Source organism: Telopea speciosissima, chromosome 11 (genome assembly GCF_018873765.1).
Source record: "Telopea speciosissima isolate NSW1024214 ecotype Mountain lineage chromosome 11, Tspe_v1, whole genome shotgun sequence".
Classification (NCBI taxonomy): Eukaryota; Viridiplantae; Streptophyta; class Magnoliopsida; order Proteales; family Proteaceae; genus Telopea; species Telopea speciosissima.
Window position 1 is genome coordinate 43,689,692 of NC_057926.1, and position 14,153 is coordinate 43,703,844.

Consider the following 14,153-nt stretch of genomic DNA (forward strand, 5'->3'; position numbering starts at 1 on the left):
CTGATTTCTATTGATAAAATTCCAAGAGCTAGTATGGAAATTTAAAAATAGAAAGAAACCCTTGTATACAAGGCTGACATTGTTAATGGTAGATTTTTAATTTGTACATACAATGTACTTGTGAGGATCATTAATCATGCTAAGATGCAAATCTTTGTTTCATCATCTCTACCATCGAACTAAGATATCATTAAATAACACCAAATCTTAGATGAACATATAATAAACCCTAAAATGGAACCAAACGAGCATTAATCATGCTAAGATGTAAATCTTTGTTTCATCATCTCTTCTAAAGAAAATATATCATTAAATAACACTAATTCTTAGATGACATGGAATAAATCATAAAATGGATTACTTACCAACCCCCAAAACAAAAAAAAAAACAAAAAAAAAAGGGATTTAATCAACTTTTGTTTTTCCTAGGGTTTTATTATGTTCCCAAATGTCCTCCTGATATCCTTTCTTGCCCTCTCTCATCTTACAGTGATTCACCGTGGGTGGAGGAAAACTCGATCCTATCTTTATCATGCAAAGATTAATGAATTGAACAAATTAAGTTCACATTTTAGTGCTGACAATATTCATTATTCAGCAAATCAATATTCTGAAGTCAACAGATCATCCTAGTTGACCAATCAATAACAAAATGTAACTTAATTGTTTACTAAATAGATAAAGGGGCGTTGTTTTCTGTGCCGCAGCACTGGCTGCGCCCAGGCACATGGGGGTAGTTGCAATGACCACCCTGCCCCTCCTGAGTGGCACCCCCCTGAGTGGCAGGCCCATGTGTCTGGGCGCAGTCTACGCTGCGGTCCAGAAAACATTCTCCCATAAATAAATACGGATTTCCAAAAGCCCCTTGCTTTAGTGGTTGGCGACATCACGGTGTACGCAAGATCTGGTTTGAGATTCTCCAATAGCAAAAAGCGACTTTCAAGTGGCAGGATTTGGTGTAGCTGCGGTGCAGTCTTGTTCTCTATTCTTGCACTGTGATGGAATTGCTACCCAGTGGTGGATGCAATATTGGAGTCGACTGTTCCCCTTATGTGGGGTACAATGTCTTGTATTCCATCACTTGTATTAATGAGTATATTCGAAAAGAATGTTAAGAGACCCCCAATGATGAGTGGCTGTAACACTATTCTCCATGGATGGTAAAGCAGATCTCAACCGAGCATCAAAAAATAAAATAAAGCAGATCTCTTGTCATCATGGACGTAGGGAATCTTGTTGAATCACATAAATCATTTTATGCATTGTGTGATTGTTTGTTTACGATTTACATATTTTCTACATCGTTTTAGGTTCTCGCTTTTTACAAAATGAAGACTAAGACTGGAGTTTCGTGGAAAAAATAAGCCCTTTATCGGATTTGAACCGATGATTGACGCCGTATGAAAGCTACGTGACTCTACCGTTGAGTTAAAAGGGCCCATTTTATTCAATTCATGAATTGGACCACTATGAGTCTACTGTATTTATATAAATCAAAAAAAATATTTTTTTTGAATTTATATCATTCGTGTCTCTGTTACAAAACTACGAAACTACCCTCCGATTAAAGTCAATTTTTCTCTTATCGCTCTCTGGTCCATCGCTTCTCTTCAGTTTTGTATCGCTCTGTCACTCCGTAGACGTGTAGTATAGTATAGTATAATGTAATTCCTATCTCATGTAAAAAAAATATAATCAAACATAATAATAAATCAGACAGCTCTCATGCAGGATTCACTTAAAAGGCCAAGTTAGTGACATGTTTAGGGGAATTTTAGAACAAGAATTAATGGTGGATCACCACTTTGGAGGCCAAAAACAGGTGATTTTGACCCAATTTGTCCTAATCAAAGAAAATTGAGCCATACTAAGAGATACTTAGCAAGTCAACCCAAGTTATGAAGAATTTTGTCCTTTCTGTTTTTTATATATCTCTTACCTTTTTATTTTCGTTAATTAGTTGCTTGTGGGAACTTTGTGATGAAAGCATATTTGTGTCAACACACTATGGTGAATCTCTTTCTATTCATTTTCAATGATATCATTAAGGGATAAAAGAATTCAAAATAATTCATTTCCTTTCTTTTGATCAATAACTTATCAGCATCATTGCTTCCCACGTAACGACAGCGATGACGAGCATGGGAGCAGCGTGCATTAGTTTTTTTTTTGATATATATATTTTTTTCTGTTGAAAAGTTGCTTTTTATTGTCCTAAGAAAACGATCGGTGAGATATTTTCATTAAGAGACGGTTTAGTATCAAAAGGTTTGGGAGATCGGTGAAGGGATGGAAGCTTATTAGTCCCACATTGGCTAGGGAAAGAGATCCTGAGCTATTGATAAAGAGTAGCCTTCTCTACTTGGTATGATGCGTTTTAAAGACATGAGTCCCATTAAGTCAAAGCGAACAGTATTGTACCAAGAGAGGGGCTGGATTGCTCACATTCATGTTACTCTTTTCATCTTCACCTTCTGTTGGATGATACATGTCACGCCGCACATGGGAAGATAAAAATTAGAGAAATATCAAGAGTAGAAAATGTTTGTGCATGTTATTGACAGGATACTCTTGGTATCCTTAGGATGTTGGCAAAGCCTTCTTTTGTAGTTTGAGGTTTTCCTTTGATGTAGGAAATTATATAAATGTCAGAATATTGAGAGATCAAATAGAAATGAGTGGAAAGTTATTTTTGCGGTAAGAGCTTTCAAACAATTACTTGTACTGTCTCTTTTAGGAACTTGTAACAAAAATAATGTTAAAAAAATTGGCGGATTGAGTCGTGTTACTTGGCATTGTCCTTAAGACCGTAGACGTCTCCTATGGTGTAATTGAGAATACTATGAATCGACCTCCAAGATAAAATAGTCCAGTGGCTCCTCTCACTAATCGTGCACTCGACTACTAGAACCCTTCAAGTACTACAAGGCTATGCTCAAACTAAAAAGAAAATGTTTATAATAGTATCACTTTTAAAACTCAACAAAATTAATAAGAATAAATAATATCAACACATGCATACAGATGACACAAAAGGGGATTCATCTCAAGAGAGACTTGATCAAGCTCAAGGGAGATTTGATTAATCTCAACAGAGACTTGAATCATTTCAAGAGAAACTTGATTAATCTCCATAGGGGTTTGATTAATCTTAAGAAGACTTGATTAATCTTAAGAGGGATTAAATAATCTCAAGAGGACTTGATTCATCATCTTAAGAGGGACTTGATTGCTCTCGAGAGCATAATTAGTAAGTTACATCGTATTAATTGCCTTACCCGACCGTATAATTTAATAACTTGACTCTTATAGTATTCTATGAGGTAGCTTAATTCTGTACACGACTCTTAAGAACAACCGTTTTAATACATATTTATGTGTTTCCTTATATTTTTTATCTCTTATTTTCTTGTTTGCTCTTTGCGAGAAAATCAGAAAACACTATTCACCGGCGACATTATCTCCCTCTATTTCGGTTCCAATAGATTTCTTCCGACTATCCCGGCTCCGACGAGTGTTCCTCTAATTATCCCTGCTATGTCAAGGTAAGTAGAATAGTAAATAGTGTTCTTCTGCTTCTATTTTTCTTTTTTTTTTTTTTTTTTTTTTTCGGTTGTCATTTCTACTGCACGGTACTGCTTCTTCTTCTTCTACTTGTGTATGCTAATTTTTCTTCTTTTTTTGTATCTGCTGTTTTTTTGGATGATGACATTGATGTTGCTTCTTCTACTTCTTTGTTTTTTTTTTAAAATGATGGTGTTGTTGCTTCTTCTTTTTCTACTTGTATTTTTTAAACAATGGTGCTATTGCTTCTTTTCTTGCTATTCTGTATTATTTCTACTTGCTTTTAACAATTAAATAATGCTATGATTTTGAAACTTGTACCTAATCGCGTTGCAAGTTGATTTTGCTATCAGAACTTAAAAATAATATAATTGTTGTTATTAGTTTATTGTTGATTAGGTACAAGTTTTAAGTCTGTGAATTTGTTACTATTAGTTTATAGTCTTATATTATTTTTTTGACTGATACAGGCTATTATTTGCTATGATAGATTGTGGTTGATGGATTACTTATCGACATTTATTTTGATAGATATGGTTAAACTTAATTAATATTAGATGTAGAGATCCAAACGAATGAGAAATGATTTCAAATTGGAAAGACATATTGGTTTTAAGTGTTCATGAATGCATGAGACGATTAGAATTTAATTGCAAAAATCCGTATTTTTGCTCCTATACTATTTCAGAGCAACCATATTAACACGTATTAAACACGTACGTATCATTGCCTAATGCATTTTATTGCGTCGAGTTTTTTAAAATGATCTATTGCCCAGTGGACCGATTAATTGCCGTACGTATCCGTTTGCATATTATAGTCGTACCCGAACATACTAACTATGCTCGAGAGAGACTAGATTCATTGATGCTCTTTAAAAACGATAAGCCTTCCCCCTATTTATATTGGTAGAGATATGAATTGAGAAGGAGGAATAGAGAGAAGTCTTTAAGAGGATGAATTAAGATGAAAATTAAGAGGATAGTTTAATAATCTATTAGGTATTAGCAGAATAGAGTTTCTCTTTTCTCAAGAAGCTTCAAGAGGAGGTTGCTCGTAGTAATTTAAGAATTAACATGAAGAGATATAAGTGTTTCCTAAAAGAACTGAAATGATAAGTAAATAAAGAGGCAAATGTTAATAAAACTTATTTTATATTTAAATCTATTTTGAATCTTAATTTGTTTTAAAATTAACATTTGACATTTCTACTTTGAAAAAAAACAAATTTCATTAAAAAAATTTGGATATTAAGTGAGATATAAATGATGTGGCATCAATGAGTTTGAATCCGATTTTGACAAGGTTTCCTTGCTCCAATTTGTCTATAAAGGTGTTTTAGGAAGAATTAGAATTCTCCCACAACATTTTACAAGCAATTAGGATGAGATTAAAACTTAAACAAGTCATATTGCCAAGTCCTAATAGAACTAGGAATGACAACAATCAACTAGGGGTGTAAATGAATAGTCGAAATCCATTTTCGTATTCATGTCCGTATCCGTTTAGCACTATCCGAATCTGTCCGAAAGCTAAACGGATGCTGATACGATAGGCTATAGCTATCCAAAAAGCTATATTTACATGTAAACAGATAAAATATTCGATCCGTATTCGTGTTCGTATCCGTTTAACACTATTCGAATCCTTCCGAAAACTAATCAGATGTGGATGCAAATATAGCACTATCCAAACCGAATCTGATCCGTTTACATCCCTACAATCAATCCTAGATTTGCTCAGATCGATGCTGGATAAAGAATTGTTGAACACCGTGGGCTCGAGCTCGATGAACATCAATGCCAAGTATGAACTTGGGCCGGGTCCCAACCAGGTTGGTTTGATAAATGAGGATTTAAAAAGCCTAAAACCACCTTGGAAACCTGTCAAAACTCATAAATTTTAATCCATATGTCCGAATCAAATGAATCAAACACCACGTGAAAAATATTTCTCCAAATACTAAGAAATGAAATGAAAAATCAAAGAAACAATTGGACCTAGAGAGTAATTTTGAAGAAATGGGTCTTTTATGGAAATGGACCACCCTCTCCTGCCTATACAAGACGGTCTACCTATCATCCTAGGGTCCACAAATTCCTTATAGGGTTTTGGTATGTTCCAAAATATCTTTTCGATATCCATTCCCTCGCCTCAGTGAATGGGAACCCATTCATTGTGGGTGGAAGGAAACTTGGTCCATATTATTATATTAAAAAAATCACTTTCATTCATCCAAAATTAGCTTAGTTAGTCTGATATGAGATGGATTTGTCTGTATAAAAGTCAACCACTAAATAAAAAAAGGGTAATTTATACATACCACCCCTGAGGTATGTCGAAAGTATAATCATACCCCCCAGTTTGAAAAATTTTGCGTACCCCCCTAAGGTTCACAAACATTAACACATGCACCCATTCCGTCATTTTATGATTAACAGTGTTAAAATCAAGGGGTAAAGTTACAAAAATGTCCCTTAAAAAAAAAAAAAACCTACAACTCATCTTCCCCAAATTGTTTAGGGTTAGAAAAAAGAGAACATGAGGGCAGGGGCTAGGAAAAAGAGAAATGTTTTGGATTCAGAAGAAGGAATCCATTGAGAGCAAGTCCTGATTTGCTCATCATCTTCGTTGCTCATCACCTATGAGCCATGACACCCTTAGAAATTCAATAATGAGATCGTCGCCCAAACCAAACATACCTGCAACTCATCTTTTCTTTTTTCAAACCGTAAACGATTTGGTGAAGATGAGTTGCAGATTTTTTTTTCTTGAAAGGGCATTTTTGTAACTTTACCCCTGGATTTTAAAATTGTTAGTCATAAACGGACGGAATGAGTGCATGTGTTAACGTTTGTGAACCTTAGAGGGGTATGCAGAATTTTTCAAAACTGAGGGGTATGATTATACTTTTGACATACCTCAGGGGTGGTATGTGTAAATTACCCATAAAAAATGAAAAAAAACGTATAACAAGAACTTTTGTTTTTTTGGATAAACAAAACTTTATTGATAAGAACATGTTATACACATGGAATCCGAATTACAAGCTTCGAGAAGCCATGAAGTGGAAATTGATTAATAAATCCTACACGTTAAAGACCAGGTCCTCCTGCCAAACTATTTTGCTCCCTTAGAATAAAAGAAAAAAGTACATGATTCTACGGTTTGACGCCAAATAAATAATATCTTGGATAATAAGAATCACTAAATTTAGTGGGTCAATGTACTCGCCGCTACAATAGAGATCAGCACTTTGTTGTCAAATTCGACAATTATATGATCCAAACAATCTTCAAAATTACAGATATCTGTATGTCAATTCTGATTGCTTTATCCGTTTGCCCATCTTATACCGTTAAGCCTGCGCAGGGAGGGTAATGGTAAAGCATTTCTTTGACCTCCTCTTATCCATTTATTCATTAAAATAAAGGCTTATTAATAAAAAGAAGAAAAAGAATAAATATGTTTATTGTTGAGCCTCATGTTTCATATTTGCTATTTCTCAATGCCTGAGCCTAACACGTTTAGTAATCAATCAAATTGACAGGTTTATTGGTGCGGGCTTATTTTTGACATAACTATTAAAACATAGGGAGAATGTTTTCTGTATCGGCGGCACAGGCTGCGCCCAAATACATGGGGGTGGACAAAATGACCACCCTGTCCCCTTGACTGGTAGGCCCATTTGTCTGGGTGCAGGCTACGATGCGGCACAGAGAACATCACCCCTAAAACCTAAATCCTTACCCTTCAAGAAAAGGGTAAGACTTTTCGAAAAGGGTGATGCTAATGTCAATACCGGATCAAACCGATGAAACTCGATCGAACCAAAACCAATATGAGTTTATTGGATCATATTTCGAATTTGGATTTTGTGGCACTGAAACCAAACCGGACTGCAATGAAATCGAAAAGACACTAAACTGAACTTGAAAAACCGGACCAAAACCGATATAACCTAAGTAAAAAACCGATACCAATCCGAAATTCATAAAAATGTTTTTTTCCCTACATACTATTGTATATAATTACACGGAAAACTGAAACCAAATTGATATGAAACCAAAACCGGCGCACCTTTATTGGATCACATTTTGGAGTTACCCATTCTCATGCCGAAATTGATGAAACCAATTCGAAACCGGTCTAAACTGATCGATTGGCATTTGACACCCCTAACCCAACCCTACTCTATCCGATGACACCATGCAATAATGGATCCAGATCCTCTATCCGGCAGGACCATGCTTCCAAGACACGGCGAGATGCGCAATGGCCGTCTTACCCCTACCCGAGCGCCTTGCCTGAGTGGGAGTAAAGCGGTCATTACCATGTCTTGACAGCACAGTCCTGCCGGGCAGCTCGGCAGTAGTGTATCCAAATTGCAGTAATCATCTTGCTTTCCCAAAGAAGCATATCCGTTGACTCTATTCTGGCAATAATCATGCATTTTGCTTTCTCAGAAAAGCATAGATTTGCCATTGTCAAACTCAAGCAAATATCATCACCGCTAGCTGCTTTCAAGCTGAGGTCAGCTAGGTTTTTCAAAACCATTAGGTGCACGGCGAGTGAAGCACCCACTTAGATAAAATATTTCCTTTGGAAAGTCATATAAATAGAATAACTCCCATGAAAGAAGAGATTCAGTTTTTCTACTTTCAAGCCAAAGATCCCCCACTAATTATCCAAATCAATGGATAACAGGGACGATATCATCCAGAACACCACCAACTATGAGGTTCCCTCGGAGGTACAACTAGTGAATCGCCAGGGATCAAAGAAGATTCACAAGAAGGAAGTAGAAGAAGAAGAAGAAGAAGAATTACAGCTTAGTGTGGAACAGATATTTGAGAACACTAAGGTTCCTTCATGGCAACAACAACTGACCGTGAGAGCCTTTGTGGTTGGATTGTTTCTTTCAGTTTTGTTCAGTTTCATTGTCATGAAACTGAACCTCACTACAGGTATTATACCTTCCCTCAATGTCTCTGCTGGGCTTTTAGGGTTCTTTTTTGTGAAGACATGGACAAAGTTCTTGGAGAAGACTGGTTGGCTTAAACAACCCTTCACAAGGCAAGAGAACACAGTCATCCAAACCTGCGTTGTTGCTAGCGCTGGGATCGCTTTCAGTGGTACGTTCTCTTAAAACCCACTTGTTTTTTTTATTTTTATGTGCAAAACCCATCCACTTGTTTTTCTTTAGGTATCTAGATAACAACCGGGTGTGAGGACCCACACCCCATGAATGATGTGAAATATGGTTAAATGTGTTTGGAGTGGATCTTTTCTCGTTTAATTTAATTCAAATGTTGAAATGATTCTTTGAGTCCAGATCAAGTCGAATGACATGTATTGTCCTTGGGACCTAGACCCGTACGAGCTCATTTAGATTCTTAAGCCAACTTGTGAAGTTCAATGATTCCAAATGAATTCGGATTAAGTTCCAAGGACGGTACATGCCATTTTGACCTAAACTGAGCTCGTGTTTTGAAGAGACAAACCTGATTTGGTTATGCCACCTCTCAAGCATATATACTTGTCATCTATAGGTAAGCATACTTGTCATCTATTGGTAAGCATAATAGATTCTTCACTTCATGAATGGTGATAAGTTGAAATTTCACATAAAAATAATAGATTCTTCACTTCATGAATGGTGAGAAGGTGAAATTTCATCTTTTTATGTGATATATATATATGCGAGAGAGCGTTGATTGGCTCTTGCTTGGCAGTGTAGTATCCACTATGGGGCAAAAAAAGGTCGATCCTATATATCTATATATGGATAAGTGTTTTCTACCCAGTAGCATGGTTAAGCTAGCTAAATAAGGGTAGATAGATCATTTCATTTGAGGAGGAGAGAGATAGAGAGAGGGAGGTGCTACCATACCATCCACCCCAGGCAGAAAACATCTTCCCTATTATATGTACGGACATGCATGGCGCACAATCGTACATATAACCCTGTGATAGAGACAATAGGGTAGTTGAAATGAGTCAAATGACAACCCCCCCACCCCAGTTGATGAAGCGTTCAATCACCATGTGCGATCAAACATGATTTGTTTAGATGAATGAAAACTTTATTAAGAGAAGGAAAAACAAGATACAACTCAAAAACCACGAAGACTTATCAAGGGAGAAATCCCTAACAAAAGAAAACAAACAATCCAAATAAAAAAAGGGATACATCAAAACCCATAGGGAGGGGTGGGGGGACAAAACAGTCATCTAAAAAAGGGGATACATCAAAACTCAAGGGAGGTATAAAACAAAGAGCAAATAAGAATTTATGATACAACACAACTAGTGGGAGGAGCGGGAAATAGACAAAAAAAACTTTTTTTTATTTATTTTTTGTTTTTATGAGGATGTTCAACTTTATTAATGGTTTAGCTCCTCCTGATAATTGTGAGATGGGTCTCAAATTTACATATCTCACACATGAGCATGAGGCAGCTCAACCATTGGTAAAGTTGACTTCTTTGTTCTTCAAGCATTTCCTTAAATTTATGCGTGAGTTAATCTCTAATGGGGGCTTGGATTTGGTCCGATCCAAAAGATATAGCCAAAAAAAGCGATAAAAATCAGAATTCATTTTAAACAGTGTCTTATGTGTATGTTATAATTTTTTTTGGTCTAAAAAACTATATGTATATTATAATTTTTTTGTCTAATATTTTTTTGTATATAAACTTTTAAAACCTGTACCATTTATTTTCATTTTTTTTTTTCGTTCTTGAAATGTCTCACGCATGTTTAAATTTTGAGCCATTTCAAACACTCCATATCAAACAATTTTTTTTTATCGTCCTGTTTTGATTTGAACTTGTTTTTTATATAGAGTTGAAATTTTTGTGAAATCAGTTTTTCTATGTTTGTTTGACAAGAGAATGAAAAAAAGAAAGAGTAAATTACTTGTACACCCCCATTTTTTAAAACCTTACTGTTAGACCCTCCTGGGACTTACGGAATATCTATCTTATTAGGGTGAACCTATTAAGTGATGATGTTAGCAAGCCATAAATTCCCAAAGAGCTTGAAACCAATTATTATTATTCATATCATGTTGCGTATGGATCAACCTGAACCATGAGGCTAAATATAACACATATAAAGTTTCTCACTGTGAACTCAAATTCGAAGGCAACTGTTCTATTTTTCCTAGGTACCCCAAAACATTTCTACTAGGTAATTGTTTCTAGCTGAAAATTTTGGGGTTTTTAGGATTGATTTTCTTCCTAATCAATCAACACCTTATGCCTTTTAAGGGCAAGAGAACACTGTTTGGGTGTGTAGCGCTTGCACCAACATTGGGGCCAATAAAAACATACACAGGGGCATCAACATAGATGCCATTTTTAATTTCAGGGGGGGAGGGGAAGGCGGTACTTTCACGTGCTCCTGTCCCTGGGCACAGGAGCCTAGCATTTTATCCAACCGATGCTTACCCTGAGCATACCTAAACCATACATTTTTTGCTCTTGAAACATGATTAAGACATTTCTTTACATGTCTTAATACTGGTTAATTTGGAAAATTCATTGTTAATGGTATTTTATGGTTTAATTTGAATGATGAACAGGGGGTTTTGGGAGTTACATCTTTGGAATGAGTCAAACTATAGCAAACCAATCAACAAGTTTTAATGATGCTATGAATGTTAAGAACCCACAACTTGGATGGATGATTGGGTTTCTATTTGTTGTTAGTTTCATTGGCCTCTTCTCTGTGGTTCCTCTTAGAAAGGTAATTTCAATTCAATCAACTCATTCATTCACTTCAAACTTTGAATTATTTCTTCTGTAAAGAATTATATGTTTTTTTATGCTTATGTTTGTGTTTGGATTCAGATCATGATCATTGACTTTAAACTTACCTACCCAAGTGGCACTGCAACTGCATACCTTATAAACAGCTTCCACACTCCTGAAGGAGCTAAACTTGCTAAGTAATTAAGATTCTCTTGACAAAGCTATATATATTGAAACTGAATATCAGAATGAGAGCTCTCATCTGTTATATTTTTTCTCATGTTCTTAGGAAACAAGTCAGGACATTAGGCAAATTCTTCTCCTTCAGCTTCTTGTGGGGTTTCTTTCAATGGTTCTTCACTTCAGGGAATAATTGTGGATTTGATTACTTCCCTACATTTGGTCTCCAAGCCTTTCAAAATTCGTAAGTAGAATGTTTTATGATTCAATAAGTTCAGATTAGGTTCTCGTACAAGAACCATTCTCGTATGCCCTTAGGAGTACATATGGAATCCAAGAGAGTGAATGGATTTCATCTTTGCACCTAAGGGCATATGAGAATGGTTCTTGTACGAGAACTTGATCCAGCCTCAAAATTCTGAGTAGTAGTGAAAACTTATACATAAAGATGCATCTTGTCGTTTCACATGGACAATGACAGTTTTTGAAAATGATATAATGATAAGTCATGTTCAACGTACTTATTTTGAAAATCTTTTTTTACCCATGATTAAAATAACTTTTGCCGATAAGACAGGTGGCAAAAAAGTAAAGCTGCAATATTGTTGTAACCAAACTTAGTTACAACAAGATTTTCCCTATACAGAAATATCCTTATTGCTTAAGTCTAGTTCTGAAATATTGATATCTGTTGTTCCCTTGTTTGGAAAAACAGGTTTTACTTTGATTTCTCTGCGACTTATGTTGGAGTTGGGATGATCTGTCCACACCTCATAAATGTATCTGTGTTACTTGGATCAATTATTTCATGGGGTATTATGTGGCCACTTATAGGTAATAAAGCAGGTGTTTGGTATTCTGCAAGCCTTCCACCTAGTAGTCTCAATGGGTTACAAGGTTACAGGGTAAGGTTCTACTTCTAAAACACTCCATTGTACCCTAATATCTTGAATCAGTCATAGAAAACAACTAAGACGTTATCAATATAACAAAACAAAGAAAGCTGTTCGTTTGTATTGACATCTTACATGTCAAGCCAATAGTAAAAAATGAAATGACATATCTAATGATAGAGAAAAACATATTTAATGAAAGAGAGAGAAAAATACACACGGGCAATTTGGCTTCCTTTACTCTTATTGTATTTGGTAACTTTCTAAGTTACTTGCACAATAAGACCAAAGGTTTTGTACATGACCATGCACCATGGATTGTTGCACACAAAGCGTCAAATGAGGACAATAGGGGGTCGTTGAAATGACAAAAACCCCCATTTGACGAATGGTTCCTTTCCCCATATGCGACCGTACATGAACCCCTTCCCCGGAAATGATTGGAAATTTTTTTGTTGTCTTTGTTTTAATTTATGCCACATTGACATTTTTGTGCTACCATACTTAATTGCAGGTTTTCATTTCAATTGCCATGATCTTAGGAGATGGTCTATACAACTTCACGAAGGTGCTAAGCCAAACCTTCATCAGCTTATCTAAAGAAATTCGCAACAAAAGAAATTCGGTTCTCCCGGTTGCAGACGGAAACTCACCTGCAACCTCACCTCTCTCTTATGATGATGAGTGGCGAACCAAACTCTTCCTCAAAGATCAAATTCCAATTTGGTTTGCATTAGGAGGCTATGTTACTATTGCTATTATCTCCATTATTACAGTTCCACACATCTTCCCCCCTCTCAAGTGGTACTTCATCTTGGTCATCTACATTGTTGCTCCAATTCTAGCTTTTTGTAATGCTTATGGGTGTGGGCTCACTGATTGGTCCCTAGCCTCCACATATGGGAAGCTTGCCATCTTTACAATTGGTGCATGGGCTGGGGCATCAAATGGAGGGGTTCTAGCAGGTCTTGCAGCTTGTGGTGTGATGATGAACATTGTCTCCACAGCATCTGATCTCTCACAGGATTTCAAGACTGGTTACCTGACCTTAGCTTCACCAAGGTCAATGTTTGTAAGCCAAGTGATTGGGACTGCAATGGGTTGTGTTGTCTCCCCATGTGTCTTCTATATCTTTTACAAGGCTTTCCCTGATATGGGTCAACATGGGACACAATACCCTGCCCCTTATGCAGCGGTTTTCCGCGGCATGGCTATGCTAGGTGTTGAGGGGGTCTCAGCTCTACCAAACCATTGCCTTCAACTTTGCTATGGGTTCTTTTTTGCATCAATTTTGATAAATGGAATTAGAGATGGTGTAGGAAAGAAGTGGGCCCAGTATATTCCAATCCCAATGGCCATGGCAATACCATTTTACATAGGGTCTTACTTTACCATTGATATGTTTGTTGGGAGTGTGATATTATTTGTGTGGCAGAAGATAAATAGGGCCAAAGCAGATGCATTTGGGCCTGCAGTTGCTTCTGGTCTGATATGTGGTGATGGGATATGGACTTTGCCTAGTGCAGTACTTGCTTTGGCTAAGGTGACTCCACCCATTTGCATGAAGTTTCTGGATAGTGCAACAAATGCTAGAGTTGATGCTTTCATATCGGGGTCTTAAGACTACCCTTTGTTAAACTGTAAGAGTTGTTTGTAACTTGGTTTGATGATAATGGCCATATAGGTATATATATGTAGTTTTAAATATTTAACAGTAAAATAATTATGTTCCAACTTGTTAGTATTCTTCCCACCCAAG

The 14,153-nt window shown here is 36.3% G+C and overlaps 1 protein-coding gene across 1 annotated transcript; it reads left to right on the forward strand.

The window, feature by feature from the left end:
* Nucleotides 1-8,349: 8,349 nt before the first annotated feature.
* On the forward strand, nucleotides 8,350-14,032 carry LOC122645897 (probable metal-nicotianamine transporter YSL7). The gene is made up of 6 exons (XM_043839306.1): nucleotides 8,350-8,699; nucleotides 11,153-11,316; nucleotides 11,421-11,518; nucleotides 11,611-11,745; nucleotides 12,217-12,406; nucleotides 12,909-14,032. The coding sequence occupies exons 1-6, from the start codon at nucleotides 8,510-8,512 to the stop codon at nucleotides 14,013-14,015; spliced, it is 1,884 nt and encodes a 627-aa protein (XP_043695241.1). The 5' UTR covers nucleotides 8,350-8,509; the 3' UTR covers nucleotides 14,016-14,032.
* Nucleotides 14,033-14,153: the final 121 nt, after the last annotated feature.